General features: G+C 41.5%; 1 protein-coding gene across 2 annotated transcripts; it reads right to left on the reverse strand.

Moving 5' to 3' along the window:
• Window positions 1–3,204: 3,204 nt before the first annotated feature.
• On the reverse strand, window positions 3,205–20,793 carry LOC308387347 (uncharacterized protein). 2 transcript variants are annotated; one of them, XM_080867314.1, is made up of 8 exons: window positions 20,652–20,793; window positions 19,413–19,967; window positions 15,458–15,602; window positions 15,140–15,242; window positions 14,156–14,194; window positions 14,018–14,059; window positions 12,350–12,641; window positions 3,205–4,439 (listed from the first exon to the last, which is right to left on the reverse strand). In XM_080867314.1, exons 2-8 carry the CDS (start codon window positions 19,597–19,599, stop codon window positions 4,216–4,218), a joined length of 1,032 nt encoding a protein of 343 aa, XP_080723440.1. In that variant the 5' UTR covers window positions 19,600–19,967; window positions 20,652–20,793; the 3' UTR covers window positions 3,205–4,215. The 2 variants fall into 2 exon arrangements, with proteins under 2 accessions (XP_080723440.1, XP_080723439.1); XM_080867313.1 differs by having other exon boundaries at window positions 14,156–14,197.
• Between the last annotated feature and the right edge of the window lie 139 nt (window positions 20,794–20,932).

The raw sequence follows: 20,932 nt of genomic DNA on the forward strand, positions 1-20,932 counted from the left end.
TCTCTCACTCTCTCTCTCTCTCTCACTACTAGGGTTGCTGTGGATGGGGCTGGTGCTGGAGGAGAGGGGGAGTTATTGGTGGTGTGGTGGAACGCCACAGCACGCAGTATAGCTTTCTTTTTTTCCTCCACATTGTTCGTTTTTTTCCCCTCTCTTTCCTCTCCTCTCTTCACTTCCCCTTGTGTGAGCGCAAAACGAGTGAGGCAGAGAAAAAAAAAAGAGAAAAGAGAGAGAGAAACAGGCGTCCATCTCTCCTGCAAGGAGACAACAACAGCTTCTTTTTTATCTCCCATCGGAGGGCCCTGACGACAGCAGTGGCCGCGCTCGGTGGATGAAGAGAAAAGTGTGTGTGCGTGTGTGTGTGTGTCTGTGGGGCCAAGGGGGGTGGGGGGCATACCAAGGGACTCGCCACAGATATCTCCTGGAAACTGCTTGACGATGTCTCTGCGCATCAGAGAACAGCCACAGCCATTGTTAGGCTCATTGAGGGACGGAGATCTATAGGCGGCATTGCACAGTTGCGTGCTTCAGCACTTTCACTGTGTTGCACAAGTACCTAGAGCGTGAACAATAGAACCTACTATGCATGCTACATGACGTGTTGTGCTGTAAATCCTAAAAGACGACCTCGGTGATGAGACCTGATTGAGGAGTACATTTGGATGTGGACTCGCAGGTCGTTTGTCAAGTTATAAAGCACTTTCCTGCAGGAGAGAACACTGTTGCCCTCTGTGTGGGCCTACGCAGATACAAGATCCACACCAGTCTAGACAGCAGTGTTTTGTTTGCAATGACTTTGCAGTGCCAGATGGGAATATTAGAGTAGCTCATCATATCATATGAAAATTATCTTACAGTCATAATCAGGAGAAAAAAATTGTTTGGTTCAAAAGACATCAGGTGAGAACAGATGCATAAGCAAAGGCCTAAGGCTATATTTTATCTGGTTTTACAAAATAGTCATGTTCTAATAAATATTAGCCCTTATCTGAATAAATGAGATGAGAGCCACAACTTAAATTTCAGTAGTCATCAGGCATAAAGACTATGTACAGAATGATCATCCGAAGGAAAAATGAGTTTCAGAAGTTTCCTTATTTTGCCCCATAATAAGGATTAAAAGGCGATTTTGTCTTACTACGTATCTGCAAAGAAAAATGAGAAGGAAACTTAGCTACTTCTTCACTACAGAAACAAGCAGATATGCTTGCCACTGCTTAGCTGAAACTGTCATTAACCTCTGCTGTGTGCATGTGTCAGCGCAACAACACAGGGGGCTTGCATGTTTATTGGTTCAGCTGTTGCATGCTTTTTGAGGGGTGGGCCATCTTTGCTGTCGCAGAGTTTTCCAAAAGATTTCCATTCAGGAATTCATGCTCATCTCCTAAAATATCCCAGACGGATGCAAAAATCATTCTACAAACACAATGACATGAAATGCATTTGCCAATGGGTGACCAAGACAAGGTAAATCAAATATTCTTTAAATACATATAAAGAATATTTTTTTACTTTAATATTGTCACTTTTTCATACTATCTTAATTACCTATGCTTATCTAATGAAATCATTCTCTACACCAACATTTTCTTATCTTCTGTCGATTACTGTATTGCTGTTCTTAGATTAAGTGATTAAAAGACCAAGCAGTGTTTACGGCAGAGTGAATGCAGTCTTCCTACATTATCCATTTTTGTAACGGTTTTAAATTCAAGTTAATAAAACCCACAGCATACACACACACCTACTATCTGAAGTCATCACAATCATTAAGGCAGAAGCTGGTCTCTCCAAGGTGTTCATGGATCTGAGGCACATCTGGTTCCAGGTGAAAAACTCTGACGTATTCAGTGTAATTAATACAATAGCTTGTAATGAAACTTGTTAAAATGGTGCCAGTGTGTGCTTGTGTTTGAAAGGAGTCTCGATCAATCAGCAGCGTCATGACACTCTTACACTGTGTCTTTTGTAGAGTATAGAGCTAGCGCTGAGTCATGGGCTCTGCTTTGTAGACCTGTGCATGCATGTTGCTGCCTATCCAGACATTACAAAAACATCCATTCTGTCACCCCAAACTTGCGTGCCATTTTACTTCCATCTCATGTGCTCCTGTGACTCCTGCCTTAAAATCCAGTACCAGACTTTTTTCTGCTGGACAAAACACAGACAAAGACCACTTCCTGTCTAAATGTTGTTAATTATGGCACTGTAGGGCATCAGAGGGCCATTTGCAACTCACCATTAATAAGTGAGTGGTGCATTAACTTTAAAGGTGCTGGAGTGTTGCTGTTACTCACCCCCAGTTGGCTGATTTGTTACAGGGGATGTTCTTTAAACAGATTAGCCAGGTGCCAAACATTAGCCAAGGCAACTGCAATCTGCAATGGAAATCGCAGGTACAAATGTGAAAATATGCCTCAATTTTTGCAAAGATTTGAATTTCATCTGCAGGCTTGGAGAGCATTACTGGAAATTAAGCAAGAAATGTCTGAGCACAGCGATACCAAGCGTGTGGGTGTATCTGTTGTGCTGCTGAAATTAAAATTTTACACTGACCCTGGTGAAGCATGCAAGTATATTTGCTGAGGCTGGACATCTAAAAGAGGCAGATATTCTCAGTTCACCAGCTGCAACCTACATGTTACAGAATTTTTTTTAATTTTTTTTTTTTTACAGTAAATAATCAAATTATTTCAAATGTTTTGCCCTCTGAACGCCACATAAAAATTTTTTTAATTTCTTTTTTATTGGGATTACAGTGATGAAAGTTAGCTAAACTATAAATTCTATGAACAGAATTATCCGGTATTTCAGAATTGGTAGGAAAGGGACAAGATTATTTGCTTCTTGAGCTGACTGGTTACCTGTTGTAGCTAGTTTCTAGTTCAAGTTCAACTGACCAATCACATTGGAGCAGATTTAAAAAGAAAAGCTTACATCAAAAAGAGACTGAACACAAACTTTCATTAAAAGTGGTTGTTGTTTTTTTTTTTTTTAATCTTTGCAAACAGTGACTAATGGACAACATTCTTGGCTTGAATATCTGGTGGCTACATCAGAACCCCGAAAAATTGGCTGTTGCTCTCAGAGGCTAAGTCAGCAAATTAGCTGAAGGATTGCCAGACAGAATAAATAGAGACAGAGTGAGAGGGTTTTTTTAAGAGAGTAAGCACACACACACACAAACTTTAAAAGACTCGGGTATACAAGTTATGCAGTTTTATTGTTTCATTGACTGTACCACAAAACCTTGACATCAAAAAAGAGAAAAAAAAAATGTCCCTCATTTTATAAGTGAACATTGCTGTAATGTTAAATATCCCATCACAAAATCTCACTCCTCATTATAGAAAAATTTAAAAAACAAACCAAAAAAACAATAAGCAAAAAGTACAGTCACACAGCTCAAAAACAAGAAACGCTGGATTATTTGGCAGCAACTGTCTAACTTGCCAGGATTTGATCCACTGGGAGTGACAGATGAGTGCATTTGGCACTGTCATTGGTCCACAACAGGTCGCAGTGAGCCTCCTGCCAGGTGGCAGAGGGAGACATACATTGCATTATGACAAATAAACAACTCTACACTATTCCCAGGGAGGAGACAGCAAGATAAAGGAGGCCTCTACTGTGCCTTCTTTCACACCCTCATGCCCCCCCATGCCCATTCTTTTGTTCAAGAAGACAGAAATAAGGAGGAAAAACAGAACCAGGCATGTGTGCACACCAGCGAATGTAAACTGTCTTATAAGCAATCAAAAGAAAAGGCAACGTGTCAGTAAATATCGTGTGCGCGGACTTTGTGAATTAGGGTAAAAACTGTGTTTTAGAAAAATAGCACATTTTTTCATGCTTGTATGAAGTGAAAAGCATCAGTAACAAGTAAATTCATTTGAAAATATGTGCGCCATCATTTTCCTGGCAAAAATGTTTAAAAACTTTCAAATGCAATCCACTTCTTTGGAATTCTTTTGACTTAAAGAGTGTTTACAGTACTGCAGCATCAAAAATAATAATAACAATAAAAGAAAACCATTACATTCAAGCATTTCCATCACTGTGCATTCAGAGTGACAGCAACAATGCAAACGTTACCACTTCTAAACCACCTTTGGAGTCCATCCCATTAAGCCTCTGAATGAGGCATCACAGTAGGTGATCTGAATCACAGAGATGCATGAAGCTTGGGTGGGTGCCTGTTCACCAGTGTACGGATTACCTGACAGTAGGTGTGCTCGTTTGACGCAAGTGGCTAGGTTTTGTGGGAAGGGGTGGCTTAATCCCACGGGAAGGGGTCTGTGCAGGGTTTGTAGCGCGATCGACACTGAAGGTTTTCATCAGCTGAGCCACGCGGCCACGCCCTGCGCAGACTGGTGCACTCCCTGACGTCCAAGGCTCCTCTGAGCTAGCCTTTTGAAGCTTTTCTGATTCGCGGATATCTGGAAGAAAAAGAAAACAACACACAACAGTTTACGTTTTGCCTTTAAAACCACAGCAACACGATCTCTTTAGTTCCCTAATGCTTACAAAGCTTTGTTAAAGGAGAGATGATGCAACATGGTGGTAAACATGTCACATGTTCCAGGTATCAAGTTTAGAATGGAAAAAAATAAAATTATTTATTTATATTTATATATATATATATATATATATATATATATATATATATATATATATATATATATATATATATATATATATATATATATATATATAGGGATGTTTGTGTGCGTCTTCAGTTTTCAATTAGATATAGGAGCTTAAATGCTTTGCAAATCACTTATTTAGGATTTTATGTTCAGTAGCTGTTGGGCAAGCAGGAATTAACCACTACCCTTCCCGCAATGCCATGTTAGCTTGCTCTTCACCCTTTTCTGCCTTTTTTTCTCCCTTTCATTCGCTTTCTTTTATCCCGCTACGGCTGAGCAGAGGTCATCCTCAGTGGAAGTGTAGTAGGGACACAGCTGGGTGTAGTTTGTGCTTTTGTGTGCGTGCGTGTGTGTTGCCGAGGTACTGTGTTTGGAAGAGGGTGTAATTGAGGGAGGAATGGAGGGAACAGGAGTAACGAACGAAGGGGAGGGAGGGCCGCAGGGACGGGAATGGAGAGCAGACAGACGCTGCTCAGACACCAGAAGGCTTGAGGAGCCACATATTTTTAGCGTCATCCCCGGGGGACAGAGATATGTGAGAGCACCCGTGTGCGTGACTACAGACACACACACACACAAACGTGCGCACACGCAGAAAATAGAGTGAAAACACACACAGGCGTGTACAGAGTTTCTAACAGCTGAATTTCAAAAGACATGCACATTCTCACGTTACGTTCGGGTCCGTGCATGCTCTCGCACACATAAACACGGATTCAGACCCCCCCACCCACTGCACATGGATTCAGTCACGCATGCAGCCAACGCTGACTAACGCCACGGCATAGTGTGCACACACGCACAGTCACACACAAAGAGGTGAGGTACAGCCAAAACCACATGGGCACTCCTGAGGCCGGGAAACCTTTAAAGCTCTTGATGTCTTGCAGGCATGAAAGGGAGAGACCTAAAGTAGCCTTTAAGGTTGTGTTATTGTTTATTGCTGTTTACTCTGCTTTCGCTTCTCTTTCTCATTCTCTCGTGCACCTCTCCCCGTGGCTCCAACACCTCCCCTCTACCTTCCTTTTGCTCTGCCTTCCTCTGCCCCCTGACCCATAGTTCCTGTGTTAATGTCCTCTCGCTGCGTTTCGTGGGCTTGCCTCTGATTGTCTCGTTGTGTTGTGTGGTCACCACGGAAACCTTGGATAGGCTCCAGCAATTGAGGCTGACACACATTCAGGCACGCACCGAACACACACAGATGCACACAGACACAGACGCGGGCACGCACACACACTCATGGCCAGAGAGTTTTTTGAGCTCAGAGCCTTCCTGCAGGTCTGGAGTGGAATGCTTAATAGAGACAGAGAGATAGAAAGAGCAGGAGAGGGAGGATTGGTGTATGGGCAGGGACTAAATGAAACTCTCCTCAGCAGCTGCACCCCGAGCTCTGTCCGTCCGCCGAAACAAGTCATTAAAGCTACCTGCGAAAACACCTATTTAAATTAAAGAGAACCTCTGCAACGAATTGCTTGTTGAGATTGATTAATCTCCCAATCGAGCATTCAAGATGCCACCCATCACGTCCCGGGGCAGCTCGTAAATGTACAAAGAGGACAAAGAAGAGGGGCGGGAAGAAGTGTCAATGATCAGGCTAGCACAAAAATTAAAGACTAATCTATCTCTTTAAAGACGTCCACATGTCTCGCAGAGAAAGAGGAGGGGTGCGAGGGTGGAGGACTTGGGTGGGAGGTGGGGGGCAGAAGTGGGGCAGAGGGCAGAATTCCCCAGCAGCACGTCTGTGGACTGAAGCGTGGGGAGGAGGAGAGGTGTAGGTGCGCTTGTTGTGTGTGTGTGTGTGTGTGTGTGTGTGTGTGTGTGTGTGTGTGTGTGTGTGTGTGTGTGTGACGTGTGTGTAAGCGTTGGGGCAAGCTCCTGCATGGGGGCTGGGGCCCCTGTCACTTATCAGCTCTGGCTGAGCGTCGCCCAGGGCTAGAGTCGGAAAGCAGCGCTGGAATGTGTGTCCTTCCCTCTGAAGGTGAAGCCAGAGGAGAGCGGACGGAGACACAGGGAAGAGTTATAAACACAAAAACACGCGTGCATGTATTAGCTGCAGAAGACTTTGATGTTCTTGAAACCATCCTCAAATCATATGGACTGTCTCAACATATATAGGTTTATTTCTTGCACCGGCTCTGCCATCCTACCTTCATTATCTGGAATGTTAACAGTTTCTATAACTTTAACTAAGAAATAAAAATCTCAAGATTCAGGATTTATTTTTGCTGCCAAAAGAGGAGAAAACCCACGCGATCACAGGGTGAAGCTCCACACAGAAGGACAGGTCCAAACCCAGGAACCTCTTTCTGTGAGGCAACACAGGTTTCACTTTTTGTGCAGAGTCCCAGTTAACAGTAAGACTCATTTTCAGATTTACAGGCTTTCAGTGTTTACGTTTTCAAGCATGAACTGATTTTGTTTTTCTCCACGCAGATGTTACACCTGTTTGTTTCCAAAAAAGTCTGTTTCCTGCCAAAAGAAACTGAAGAGAAAACTGGTGAGAAATATGGATTTTTCTCACCAACATTAATTACCAGATTATTTGTTATAAATACATCAACACTGTGAAAAATACCAGGGTTTAATTGCCATTTTATTTGTTCACTCACAATTTCTGCCAAGAAGGTTTTGTGGTTGGTTTGGTTTCATTGTTTCTCTGTTTATTAGGAGGATTACTCAAACATTTTAGCAGAGGTGGGACTTGGCCCAAAATTTCATGCCACATCTTCACAGATAGGTATTTAATTGAAATATGGGGGGGGGGTTAATGTCTTATTGTTTTCAAGAAAATATCACAAACTGATCTGCGTTCATATCCTCTTGGATTCAGGAACTCGATCCATGTATAGCAAGACTTTCTTTTGCTTTTGTCGAGATACACGGACTTGGATACTCTTGTTCTTACCCAACCTCTTACCTGACGAATGTAAAACCTTTAATCTTTTTAAGCCATTTAAAATTTATCAAAGATGGGATAACGGCATCCTGTCAATATCCAGAACCTGAGACTTTTAAATTGGATTTCGTCTTATCCTCCTGGGTTAGCCTAAACCATACTGGCTTGTCATGACATCCAGTCTACCTGTGTAAAACATTTACAGCATGAATGCTCCAGTGTTAGATTTCAGAGTTTTATGTTCCTCGTTGTAGCTGTAAATCCAAATTTATACTGTCACTAATACAAAGTTAGTTATTCTTTGGGAAAGCGAGGCGTGAGCCACGGTAACTGCTCAGGATGCATGAACCCTTGTCATTACCCGCATTCAAATTAAAACAGCTGAGGCATGAGCCTCATCTTTGTTGGCCTCCTCCTCCTGTTGGAACAAGCTTCCTGCCATTGTCAAGGACAGACACTGTGTCAGTATTTTTGCTCCGGAGTCGAACACATTTATTCAGCACTGTGTTCAACCCACCTCAACTCCCACCACACCAGCTGTTCTTTTGGGTTTCCTTTCCCTTTCTTCCCTCTACATTTTGCTCTTATTCACTGTCGTGCTAGCGCCCAGGGAGCATAGATGTAGCCACTAATCTAACCACCAAAGTGGGTGAAGACACACATGCCACCAAACTTCTACAATACATCTTTGCAGCCAGATCCACATTTAACTAAAAACAAACAAGAAAAACAAAAAACAAAACAACAACACACTTTGTCTTTTTGCGACATTCTCACGAGTGTGTGGGTTTGACCGCCAAAAATCTGTAATGATCTTGAATGTTTACAATAATCAGAAAAAAAAGGGGCGGGGGGCAGGAAATATTTTCAGGATTGTTCCCCCCACCCATTTTATATAAAATGCTAAAAACATGTGGCTAAACCAATAGACAGTCACACAGCTATGAGGAAGTTCCTGTTAAGGTGCTAGGAACTTGGTTTTGTTGTATGGCTTTCTAAAGGAAACTGACTCTGTCGACATCTGCCTGGTATAAACTTAAGTTGACCCAATAAAACTGCTGCAATCACCGTTGAAAGGAAAAATGTGATTTTATTTAGGTTTCTTTGTTTCTTCCAAATTAAAAAAAAAATGGTTCTGGAGGAAGCCAGCCTTCAAGTTCATGTTGCAGTGAGCGTGTGGTGTAGGGAGAGCATATTTCCAGCAGAGGGACCTTTATGGAGATGAGATTTTCTGCTCAACTGGACTTTTCTTTCCCTACAGTATCACTGATTTCCACTGGATGGTGCTAACTTCACCCTTACAATGACCATTTTTATACTTAACTGGGTCACTGTGTGGTACATGAGCTTCCAACAGGTATATTAGATATTACCAGAGGTGGGACCAAGTCATTGTTTTGCAAGTCTCAAGTAAGTCTCAAGTCTTTATCCTCAAGTCTCAAGTCAAGTCTCAAGTAATGTCAGGCAAGTCAGAGTCGAGTCTCAAGTCACTGGTGTAAAAGTCCGAGTCAAGTCACAAGTCTGAAACTTTGAATTTCAAGTCCTTTCGAGTCTTTAAAAAAAACAAAACGAAAAAATAATGTTGCAGTTATGCTAAATGTAAATATTAGACCATGTAATTTTAAAATCTGTGTTTTTCTCAACACATGACAAAATAGTGAACTTAGAAAATATACACAAATTGTGAAATTGCACCTCTATAAAATGCAGCTCAATTAAACTTAGCTCCAAGAATAATTTTCACCGACAGTTCTGAGATAAGCTGCATGTTATTCTTGGATGCGGTTGTAGGACCGGCTTTAAAATCGCATGACAAAAATATCATACACATTAAAAAAAACTGTATCACCAACGTAGCCTGGACAACATTTGCTAGTTAGATGAAGTCAGCTATCTCATCTTAGCATATTTATATGCATATTTATAATCATACGGTTCTTGGAGTGAGTGCATACACTCATGAAGTTTAGTAACTTCCGGTCACTGCAACAAGCCCAGGTACAGTTTACCGACGGATGGGTGCAGGACCTTGAAATGCACCGTGTAGAACGAAAGACCATCGTACGTATCATAAGTTTACCAGTCTCACAAATCGTCTTCATAAATACACATTCCTTAACCGTTTATTAATAGGACCTTTGAGCTCAACGGTAATTAATTAGTAGTGGAAATAATTTCTGGTAGCATCACAGAAATGTAGCAGTAACAACAATATTGTATGCTGTAATCGTACTGGGCAATTAGTGATACAAAAAACCTGTTTTATCCTGTGAATAAAAGTATATGTTTTTGTCAATGTACCATAATAACAGAAGCGAAACGCAATATTGTGTCAGGACAATTCACTATTTATGCACAATAAACAAAGGAGCATAGCGCGACCATTTCTGTTCAGCGCCAGACTTGCTTGTAACCTATATCACTAATTATGTTATGAAAATGACGTATTAACTACTAAAAAACACTGACCTTCGTGTAAATGCTTGGAGCAGACTAACCTGTGAGCTGGAGTGTTCTGGGACGTTATATTTGGTCTTTGAATGGCTGCGATCCAGGCCATCCGTCGCGTCTTTGTTACTTCGGAAACATGGCTCGAACAATTTCTCTTCAACGACATAATCCGATAACAACCGATCTCTTTACCCGTCGGCTTCCCGTGGCTGTCATGCGACCGGCTATTGCAGTTAATAATACAACAGCTTCTTGACATTTTTGTGTTTCTTTTTATCGCTGTATAACTGATTTTAATTGAAAGCCTGCGTGCGCTAGTACCGATTGCCACGAGTTCCCAGAATCCTTTGCGGTTCTACCCGTGAATGACGTCACATTTTCAATCTCTATATAATATGCATGTTAAATTTTATATTTGGGGTAAAATATCAAGTCTTTTCAAGTAAACCGGTTCAAGTCCAATTCAAGTCCCAAGTCATTGGTGTAAAAGTCCAAGTCAAGTCACAAGTCTTAGAACATTTTTTCAAGTCAAGTCTAAAGTCATAAAATTAATGACTCGAGTCTGACTCGAGTCCAAGTCATGTGACTCGAGTCCACACCTCTGGATATTACAACGATAACTCGAGAAAGATTCAAACAAGAAGTTGGTTCATCTCTACAACATAAAAAAACTCCCCATTTTATTTAACACTGGCACAAAAGGAAAGGAGGAGCAGACCCATAAAAGACTAAAAGAGAAACAAAAACACTGATACATTACCCTAACAGGAAGACCTCATCTCAGCCCAAATTGAAACAAAATTAATATAATATACACAATACTGTACAAAAGTCTCGTTTCACACCTTATTTTGCTCCATTTTGGTTGCAACAAGCCAGACTTCTCCATGCTTTCTGGAGGTCTTTCAAGGCTTTTATTTGAATGATGAATTTTAATAATTTGCTGAACCCATTTCCCTTTTTCCTAGAAAAATATAAAGAAATGACGAGTGACTCGAGACTTTTGCACAGTAATGCAGCTTTGAAGAACAACCTTTGCCAAGATTGACACAGAAAGATAGATAGGGCATTATTTACAAAACCTTTTGTTTTAATTTTTTGACTGGTATCCTTTGTTATTACTAAATTACCACTTAACAAAGGCATATGTTTACACTTTTATCCACATTTATGTTGCCTCCATGAAATAACACAGAAGAACAAGTTGAGTTTTAAGTAGTCATTCTAGGGAACTAATATTTTAGTTTTACTGCTGGCAGATAATTCTCCTTCACATTTTTCCTTGACTTCATGATATTTTTCATCAAGGTCAAAAAAAAAATTTTTTTCTTCTTTTTTGTATTTGCTCACAAACTTAGCACGACGCTCTGAAGAAAAGACTGGAGAATAAAGGATCTGGAGAGAAAGGGCTGGGGAGAGGATGGAATGAGAGGCAAAAAAATGAGAGGAGAGAAGAGCAGAGCAAACACCCCTGCTGGCCACCAATTTCCATCAGGAAATTGGTTTTCACATTTAGATTTTTTTTTTTTTTTTTTGGGGGGGGGGGGGGGAGAGGAGGAGGGGGAATTGGACCCTCAAATCCAGCAGATTTGGTCCCACCAAATGTCGACTGCATTGCCACGGCTGTTGACAAATTAATTGTTGACAGAAACTGATCACAATAGAGAAGCTATCAAAAGAGCAGGTGTGCACGAGCAACATGTTACAAGGGGACAAATCCCAGTCGCGTACGTTTTCCCCTGCTTTTTTTCCCCTCTAGGCAGGCCTCTTTTACTCTGCCAGTCCATAAAGATTCCAGGGGGCTGAGGCACTATTTGGCGAGCACATTGGGTTTCAGGAAATAAATCCTTCTTCCTTGCTGCAGCACAGAGAAATTTATCTAGTATGAACTTTGTTCAGACTGGTTCTGCTCAGCTCTCCAAAGCTATTATTACTCTTAGAGAAAAAGCTGCGGCTGGCTCAGAGAGCGGTGGTGATTGTCACGTAAGGCAGTAACCATGTTGTGAACTCAATTTTAAACCCATATGTTTAAAACTGGAGTCCAGGCTTTCCGCAACAAATGAAACTTAGCCAGAAATAAGAATCATGGACTTCCCACGAATCTAGATTAGTTTATCCACGGTGACACTGATCATAATCAGTATGGTTGCTTTTGCTTATTGGATTACAGGAAAACCGAGAAAATAAAAAGGTAGAAGGGGTACAAGCCCCTCCCACCTGATACTGTGAAAGATGGATGGCACACCATACAGTTTTCCCAGTACATCACAGGGGTTAAAACAATACCATGTCATCAATTCACTCCAACCTTAGATGTGTCATGTACTTTTAACTCTGAGTTAAATTCACTCACCTTTACCACCCGGTGACTCCTGTGGCTTCTGGGGTTCTTTTGACTGCAGGCTCCCTTTGGTTGATGACGTCATGCCAGAGTCTATTTTGACAGCGCTGCCGGGAGAAGAGTATGGCACGGCGGTAGCCAGCCTCAGATTTGTGAGGCCAGGTCTCATGTTGACATAGTCTGGTGCTGCATTTGCAGAAGCCGGTCTCGTCTTGACAGCGTTAGCTCTCGTGGGAGGCCTGGAGCAGATGGAGGGCTGGGGAACTGACTTCTCCTCGGTTGCATTGGCTGACTTCAACTCGAGCTGCAGAGTGAGGAGTGACAAAAGAGAAGCGGGGAGTGCGATCGGTGTTGACAGCTAATTCACATACAGTGGAATTACTGTCATGTTTGATTAAATCATTGGATAAATGATTCACTAAATTAGAATCCTCCAGTGACATGGTGCTGGAATGAAACACGCAGAACTATGACCACTGATTAAGAGTTTAAGGATGTTTGGAGAGAAAATTATAAGGTGACTTGAAAATCAAGCAGCCTTGCTAATCTTGCCTCCTGATCTTACGCCTTCTTAATCAACAATCTCACTCTCTCCTCCTCCCTCACGATGACTCCTTCGCTCTCTAAATCAACTGGAGAAAAGCTGCAGCGGCGTTAGCAACAGCCACATCACCAAAGCGCCCCCGTTTCCTTTCTCCTCCAGGAACAAATCATTCAATCTATAAACAAGGCATTCAACCAAATTATGAATCCTATAAAGAAAGGCTTATGCTGTGAATTCTTGGCTGTCACACTTGCCAAACCTCCTAAGGTGTGAATGCTTTCTTGCCATGTGCACATGGGGTGGGCCAAAGATGTGCTGGGGCCTGTAATGGAGAGAGGCTGGTATGGATATAAGATGTGAGGGAGAGAAATTTCTGTCTGTGGCAAAGAGGAGGGGAAAAAAGAAGAAGAAAAAAAATGGAACAGAGGAGAGCTCACGCGCCCAAACCTCAGGAGACTATCCCACAATCCCATCCATCTGCGACTGACGCATTCTCTATCTCTGGCGTTTTAATTCCCTGATCAAGTTCATCAACCATCTGTTCTAGGGCAGTCCAGAAATCCTGCCTTGTCTCTGTGATTCAGCTGTTCTTGCAAAGCGTGTCACCTGCACACACACGCACACGCGCACACACACACACACACACACACACACACACACACACACTTGTATGCACATAAACGCAGAAGAAAGCAAGGGGATATAGCAAGCCTACTCCCCAGACGACACAAGGCTGGAGCGGCGATGGAGCTAGTGGGAGTACAGGACAGTTCAGCTGTTCCCCGGAGAGAGAACTGTGAGGGGTGCGGCAGCTTAGACAAGCGGGAGCACAGAGAAGGAGAATGCTGGGAGAAAGATGATCTGCAGAGAGGCTGGGAGCGAGGGGACAGCTGGCCCCAACCACCATTTCCTGTGACTCAGAGGGTAGGACTGCCACAAAAAGTCATATAGGCACTCTGTGGTGGTTGTGCTTCAAAGAGCTAGAGATTTTACTGCACATCGTATACAGCACCTTGCTGAAACATGTCTTTTAAAGTGTTTTTCTGCACAGGTATGCAAACATTTCCTTTCTTAAAAATATTTCAAAAAGCTAGAATGAGATCAAAACACCTGCAATGACTTTAATTCACAGATACCTTTGCAGTTGCTGTAGGCGGTGAATGCTCGCTCACTGACACCTGTGGGTTTAACAAAGACATTACATGAGTGATCTAGGCCATGATGCAGTGTGAGAGCACACAGCTCTGTTAGTGCAGGCAGTTACTCCAACTCACCGGCAGAGGGAGTAAAGTGCTCGCCTCCTCACTTTTCCCCTGCTGGGAGAGAAAGAGACACAGTTAGTGCTGATGGCGACTCGTCATCTTCCTCAACTTTTAGAGCTCAGTGCTTGGAATAAGCTCTTAAATCTATACTTAAAGGAGTTTAAGAAATAGAGATGAGATAAAATACTTAATTGTGTGAATATATTTCAAATTAAAAGTTGCTTTTAAGAAAAAAAACATCTGTGCGGTGGTTTTGTTTCTGCAGGAAAAACAATGATGGGCTCTTATTTCCACTGAATGAGCAGCAAGCAGCTTTAGCTTTAGAGAAACATCATGGTCAGGCCAGATGAGACTGTGTACGCTGGCTCGCTGTGGCTCAGTGTGTGCATGGTTGCCATGACAACACAGCAAATCTCTTTTTGAGATAGCATGGAAAAAGGAAAAAAAAAAAAAAAAAAAAGGAGGCACCCACCAGCACCCCCAACACACACACACACACACACACACACACACACACACACACACACACACACACACACCAAACTAATACACTGCTGTGCACATACACACACACCTAAAATATCACCAGGTCAGAAATCATCAGCACATTATTTTGACACAGAAACAGGGCAGCGATTGATTTTCACCAGCTATGCTCAAGAACCTAATGGAAAGTTTCCACAAACTGCTCTGCGGGTATGAGAAGTGAAAATGACTCCACCACAGTGTTGAGATTGAGATGGAAATATTGAGTTGAATGGATAAAAGATAAAGAGCACCGTGAAACTTTATTTTATGTCGATCTGAAAGCCCACTCCATCTCAGTCATTTTTATTATACACGATGTTTTGATCAACTTTAACATATTTATTAGGTGTATGTTTTTATTTAAATCAAGAGGCGATAGCAGTGTTTAATATTAAAAAATAATTATGACTTTTTTTTTCTCCAACCAAAATGATTTGATTTTTAAGGATCACAGAGAGCTACACACACCTTTAGATTCAGGGAGACGTCGGGTTGCGTTTTAGAAAGGAGGTTCTCTCTCTCAGTCTTGACAGGTTCCGTGTTTTTTCTGTCCTTCAGTATAGTTTGATGGCTGGAAAACATAAACAGAATGTGTCACGTATAAAACCCAACCAAATCTCCTTAAATGACAGTCTGTTAGCAACACATGCACACAAAAAAAGAAAAACAAAAAACTGAAACACTGATTCTTCTGTTACACGTTGTTCTCTGCCTTTAATCTTAATTATTTAAAAAAAAAAAAAAAAAAAACATCACTGTCTGTTTTGTATTACAAATGTGTATTACCTCGTGTTGTTCTGCAGGCTTGGAGTCTTCTTCTCTCCAAATCCTGAGCAGATGAATTTGGAGCTCAGCTCATCCACCTCCCCAATCACAACAACCGCCACGTCCCCATCCCGGCCGAGCTGCCAGCTGACACTCTTATTGTTGGCTGTTAAAAACACGAACACACTTAAACATTACAAGTCAACTAGCTACTGAAACAAAACTGAAAGTGCTTTTGAATTTCCCTCAGTGAACCTGTCAAAAAAAAAAGAAAAAAAAAGAAAATGTGGGATATGCCTACAAATCTTATAAGGCTATATCAAAACAACACAACAGAATAAATGATGAAATATTGAATAGACTATTTAGAAGGCCCACCCCTGATTTTTCAAACGATTACTCTGAAATGTTTTATTAACATTGATAACTAGTGATCAACATAAGCATACTTTGACCCTCACATAACAACTTGTAGTGCTGGTTAAAGACATTCTAAATCACAGTCCAGTCTTGGTGATTCTCCTTGTGGTCTAAGGCCACAAGGAGAATAATTTATAGATTTATAAATGATGATTTATTCATTTATTTATTCATTTATTATATTCACTCTGCTGTTTTGCTTTCTAGATGGGGTCCGCGGCTTCCAGCCAAATATAATATACGCCTGAAAAAAAAAAAAAAGTCTAAATATATGTGATTGTGTTGTATGGTAACGCGGCTCACTTAAAAGATCACTAGTAAAAGTTACCTGTGATTATCTCGCGGCTTCTGACTTATCGCTTTGTCTTCACTGATTTTACTGCAGCTCTCTGTTATTGCAGTGATCACAACATTTAACAGACTTGTAGCGCTTACTTAGATGGAGATACATATTTGTCTGTGTGTGTGTGTGTGTGTGTGTGTGTGTGTGTGTGTGTGTGTGTGTAAATGACAAGTCTTTCTCACACGATAAAAGGTTATTAAGCTGCAAACACTTACACTTGTTTTAGAACTGATGCTTTTCATCCTGTACATGAGCTCTTTAGGCAACATTATAAAATTCAGGTTGCCTTCTTAAAGACCTCATAGTTCATAGAGCCTGGTTCTGCTGGAGGTCTCTTCCTGTTAAGATGGTTCTTCTTCCCCACCATAGTTCATAGTGGATAGTCTCATTTTAGGCCCTCTCTTTCCCTCTAATATTGTCTAAATGACAATACAAGACTTGTTTGTGAACTGGTGTTATATAACTAAAGCTGAACTGAAACGCACATTATTCTCACACTCATCAACCCACTCACTGATCCTTTATGCCCTGGGGCTGTCTTGTTATCCTGGGGTCGAGACTGCTATCAGAATATAAATGATATTCGTCACAGGCTAAATGTGACCACTCAAAACAACTTTGTATTGATTTGCAGTCACCCATCTGTGTAAGGGGAAAACATGGACCCACAGTGAGCCAACCAAGAAAACAAAGACACTGGATTTAAGTACACGTCAAGAGTTGGGTTTTTCCTTTAATTTGTCATCGGTCCATATGTCACATCCTTGTAACTATGTTTGGAGCACTGAGAAGTTACTTTCATAGTGAACTGGTTTTGCCAGCCAACCCTGTGGATCACATTCCTGCGAGGCATACCAGCATGACGCAACCGTCAGAACATACCTCTAAACACATTTCCAACAAAAAACTGACAGCAAAAGCCACAAAACAATTGTCAGACGCACATGACATGAACCCTGTCATCTGAGTACAAGGATGCTACATTTTATGGACAGAATGTACAAGAGGCATTTCCACTGTCCTCACCAAGAATGTGTTGCACTTTCTTATAAACAGAATATATCTGTATTTGAAATAACAATCTGTTGCTGAAGAACAAGATCATTGATTCTAATCAGTTTTTTCCGCCTCGTGTAAATGTCAGCAGTCTAAGAACAACATAAACAAAGGCACAGAAACAGGGCAGCATAAAGTCAAAGTCAGCACATAAACACTCATTACCACGAGGACAACCTTGTGGTAACCAAAAAAGTACTTCCAGAAACAAAATTGTACTTAGAAAAGTAAAAAAAATAGCAATGTCTTTAGTTTTAGTCTCTCTCAGTCTGACGTCAGAACAAACAGCACAATAAGGCACTGCTGCGTGTGTATTATTTTGGACTAGGATTTATATGTGACTGTGAGTCATGTGTTTGTATTGTTGTATTGTGTTAATGTACTTCTGTGAGCTTCTTTAATCCTCCAGTCTGACAAGTGCGCTCCTTGTCACAATAAGACATTTCAAAAGTGCCACCAAACCGAATTAGACCTGCGACAACAACAAAATCAAAACAAGCACATCCTGCACTGGAAAACTAACCAAAACTAACCTGAATCGACAGGCAAAACCGGAAAACTAAAGAAAAACAAAAACTAATGGAAAACACAAAAGTGCAGGAGCAACTGCTGAGTGGGATATGAGCTTCATTTTGTGGCTAAAAACCCATTTGGCATTTCAGCTCTCCCACAAGACCATCCAGATAAAAATCAAAGTCTCCATTTCTTTTTCAAACACATACATTTCCTGCTAACTTCCCATTTCAGACTCTGCTAATTGTTTAAAGGCCTGAGTCTTGACTCATGTCCTATTTTTACATCAATTATCCACCATTTCCTCTACACGCAAGACAGAAAAAGAAAAAAAAAGCCGTGTTTGTGGAGAAGAGTTGTAACCATGTGTTCTCAACCTACAGCCTCCTAGAGATGACTGCACTGGTCATTAAGACACAGTGCATTGTTCTCTCGCTCTGTACCACAGTTGATAGAAAGTGCTTTGATTAACCAAGACCAGACAAAACACATCACTGTGTCAATCATCAACTGGCTTTAAGTCATGCTGTGATATCATTGTAGTTTAAGTAACTGCTGCACTCATCCAAATAAATTAACTTTGCCTCTGATGTTTGGATTAAGGTGATAGAACAATTTGTTATGTTCGCGTCGTTACGCAACGCCCTTCTTCCAGAAGTCCTTAATACAAAAGACGTACAAGAGAAAATGCAGACACGCAAGATTTTGCCAAACCAGTTTCACGACCGGCTTGCAGCTTCCTGAGTTTCTGCTTGTTTTGTTTTTCCCATGCATACTCTCACCACCTAGGTTGAGCAAAAGAATTTACCAAATATGAGGAAAAAGACAGTATTTGTAATCATATCTTATGTCAGCTTCTGATAAACACATGTGCTCTTCGTTTAACTTGTAAATTTCCCGACAGGGCTGTTATTTTGCCATCTCCTCCTGTCCTGTGGATGTTTTCTTCTGACATTTATTTGCCATCAACCACAGAATTCCAGATATGAGCAACATCTGGGACCTCACATTGCAATGTTTCAATTGGAAATAAAATGATCTAATTTAGAGTTTCTGTCTGTGTGAATGAGGCTCAGAAGACAAGGAAATTAGACCATACGGTCAAACTATTTTCACCTTGTGGAGGGTGAAGCATTTAATAAAAAGTGCAATTATAACAGATCTTTAAATAAAGATCTGCAATAGTTTAGGACCTAAGCTGTAACCCCCCCCCCCCCAAAAAAAAAAAACAAAACAAAAAAACAAAACAAAACAAAAAAACTTATTTTGATGCTCACTTCATGTTTTGACAAACAGCTGTTCAGATAATTGGGAGCATGCAAACTCCAGAAGCTTAGGATATCTGTCACAGCCAACGTACACATGCTTCAGTGGTTCCCTTATCAAGCTTTGTAACGCTCTATCGGGTAATTCTCAGCACACTACGCAAATATCTCAACTCCAAGGACTCTGAAAGCGCTTGCTCAGAAGAGAACAGATGGTTTTCTGTGGAACCTTTGTGAAAACGTGACAGTCGGAGTGCCTGAAAAACCTGAAGCTGCACCCTGCAGCTTCAGGTTTGAGATAAACAGGAAGAGAGAAGGTTAAAAAAGGTGAGGTGGCGGCTGTGGTTGTTGATGAAGAGTCTTTACTCAGTGTGGTTACCTTTTCTTGGCTTTGCTCTCTTGGACTCTGCGTCGCCCCCCTCTCTCTCCAGTTTCTCCTCCCGCTCTTTCCAGCGCCGCACCTGCTCTTGGCGCATTTTCAGGAACAGTGTCTTTTTCTGCTCTTCGTTGAGGGCTTCCAGCACCTCAGGGTCAATGTACATGTCCTTTAAGATCTGCTGCAGCATGTTGGCGGCCAAATGGTTGGTACGTTAACCTGGTACCACTTGGCAAGCAGTTGAAGCTTGCTTCTCGTAGTGCACAGTGTGTAAGGATGATTTATGGTCTCATGTCAGCAGAGGACTTTTGTAGCTTCTTATTTGTCTCTAAAGTCACTCTTGAAGTCATGAATTAAGGTTCTTGCTCTTTCTACACATGCTTTTGTACAAGCTGTACTATCTCACTCATACAGACTGTCTTTCTCTCTCTCTCTCATACACACACTTTCTCACACACACACACACACACACACACACAAATCCTGCTTCCTTTCTATAATGTGCTCAGTTTCCCCATCAAGATGTCAGATTTCTTTGGAGGTCATCTTTGGCACAATCTATGAGAAAAACAAAACACACAGTGAAGATCATCTTGCATGATTTTCAAAGCTGCAGTGTCTTAAATATTTTCTTAAGAAACTTTTTTTCTTATTTCCTAGAAATATCTGTTTAAAGCAGTTGTCTTGTCCTTCCGTGCATGAATACGGAAGAGCCCAAAGCCAATTTCAACACTTTACAGAAAGTCTGCTACCCAGAATGGGAGGAGATTCCAAAGGAATGGGACTGCATCTGACATCAGTGTCCCACCCTGCTCCTTCCTCTCCCCAAAACCATGTTCGTTTCTCTCTAAAACTCTCACAAGATAGCGGCCCCCGCCTCTTTTTCCTTTTGTAAAAAAACATGGCCAGTGTCTGGTTGTAATGAGGGATAAAAATCTGGGTCATAGCACTGGACAGCGAGAGCCAGGTTGTCTAACAAGAGGATTGAAATGGACTCCTCCAGTCACAGTGGGTAATTAAACAATGGCTACCACATAGGCAGCACTTGGAGGGAAAGAAAGCTCGTCTCAGACTGAAAACTATCACACTGGTGGAATACAGATTGGTGTCTGCTAAACACACCGCAGGGTGCAGAGAAGGAAACCAAAGAAAACAGGGGGGAGGGGGTGAAGTGGAGAAAATGAGTGCTACAAAACAAAAAGGGAGTTGTAGGAGAAGGTTAGAATTTGCTGAAGTACTCACAGTGGGATGTAGACAGCCGCTCCACAGCAGAGTATGCTAACTGAGCTGAGGGAGTCACAGCGCCTGTGGGTCCACCTCGTCTTTGTGTGTATGACTGAGCTGATGACATCACAGCATTCCATAATCTCTTTACCTCCCTCTCCCTTCCTCTCTCTCTCTCTCTCTCTCTCACACACACACACACACACACACACTAAAGCTACATTTAAGGCTACATTTCAACTTCCTGAGTTGGTCTCAGGAAGTTGAACTCACACTTTAAAAAGCTAGAAAGAAAGGCA

This window comes from Rhamphochromis sp. 'chilingali' (genome assembly GCF_963969265.1).
Source record: "Rhamphochromis sp. 'chilingali' genome assembly, chromosome: 19".
In the NCBI taxonomy this organism is placed as follows: Eukaryota; Metazoa; Chordata; class Actinopteri; order Cichliformes; family Cichlidae; genus Rhamphochromis; species Rhamphochromis sp. 'chilingali'.

What these genes read in the sequence shown, in the direction of transcription:
- LOC308387347 (XM_080867313.1), bottom strand. Translation starts at nt 19,599, where the DNA reads ATGCTGCAGCAGATCTTAAAGGACATGTACATTGACCCTGAGGTGCTG. An exon ending in GAGAGCAAAGCCAAGAAAAG is followed by an intron (nt 15,603 to 19,412) that starts GTAACCACACTG and finishes TGTTTTTAACAG; the next exon opens with CCAACAATAAGAGTGTCAGC. An exon ending in CGCCTACAGCAACTGCAAAG is followed by an intron (nt 12,642 to 14,017) that starts GTATCTGTGAAT and finishes CTCACTCTGCAG; the next exon opens with CTCGAGTTGAAGTCAGCCAA.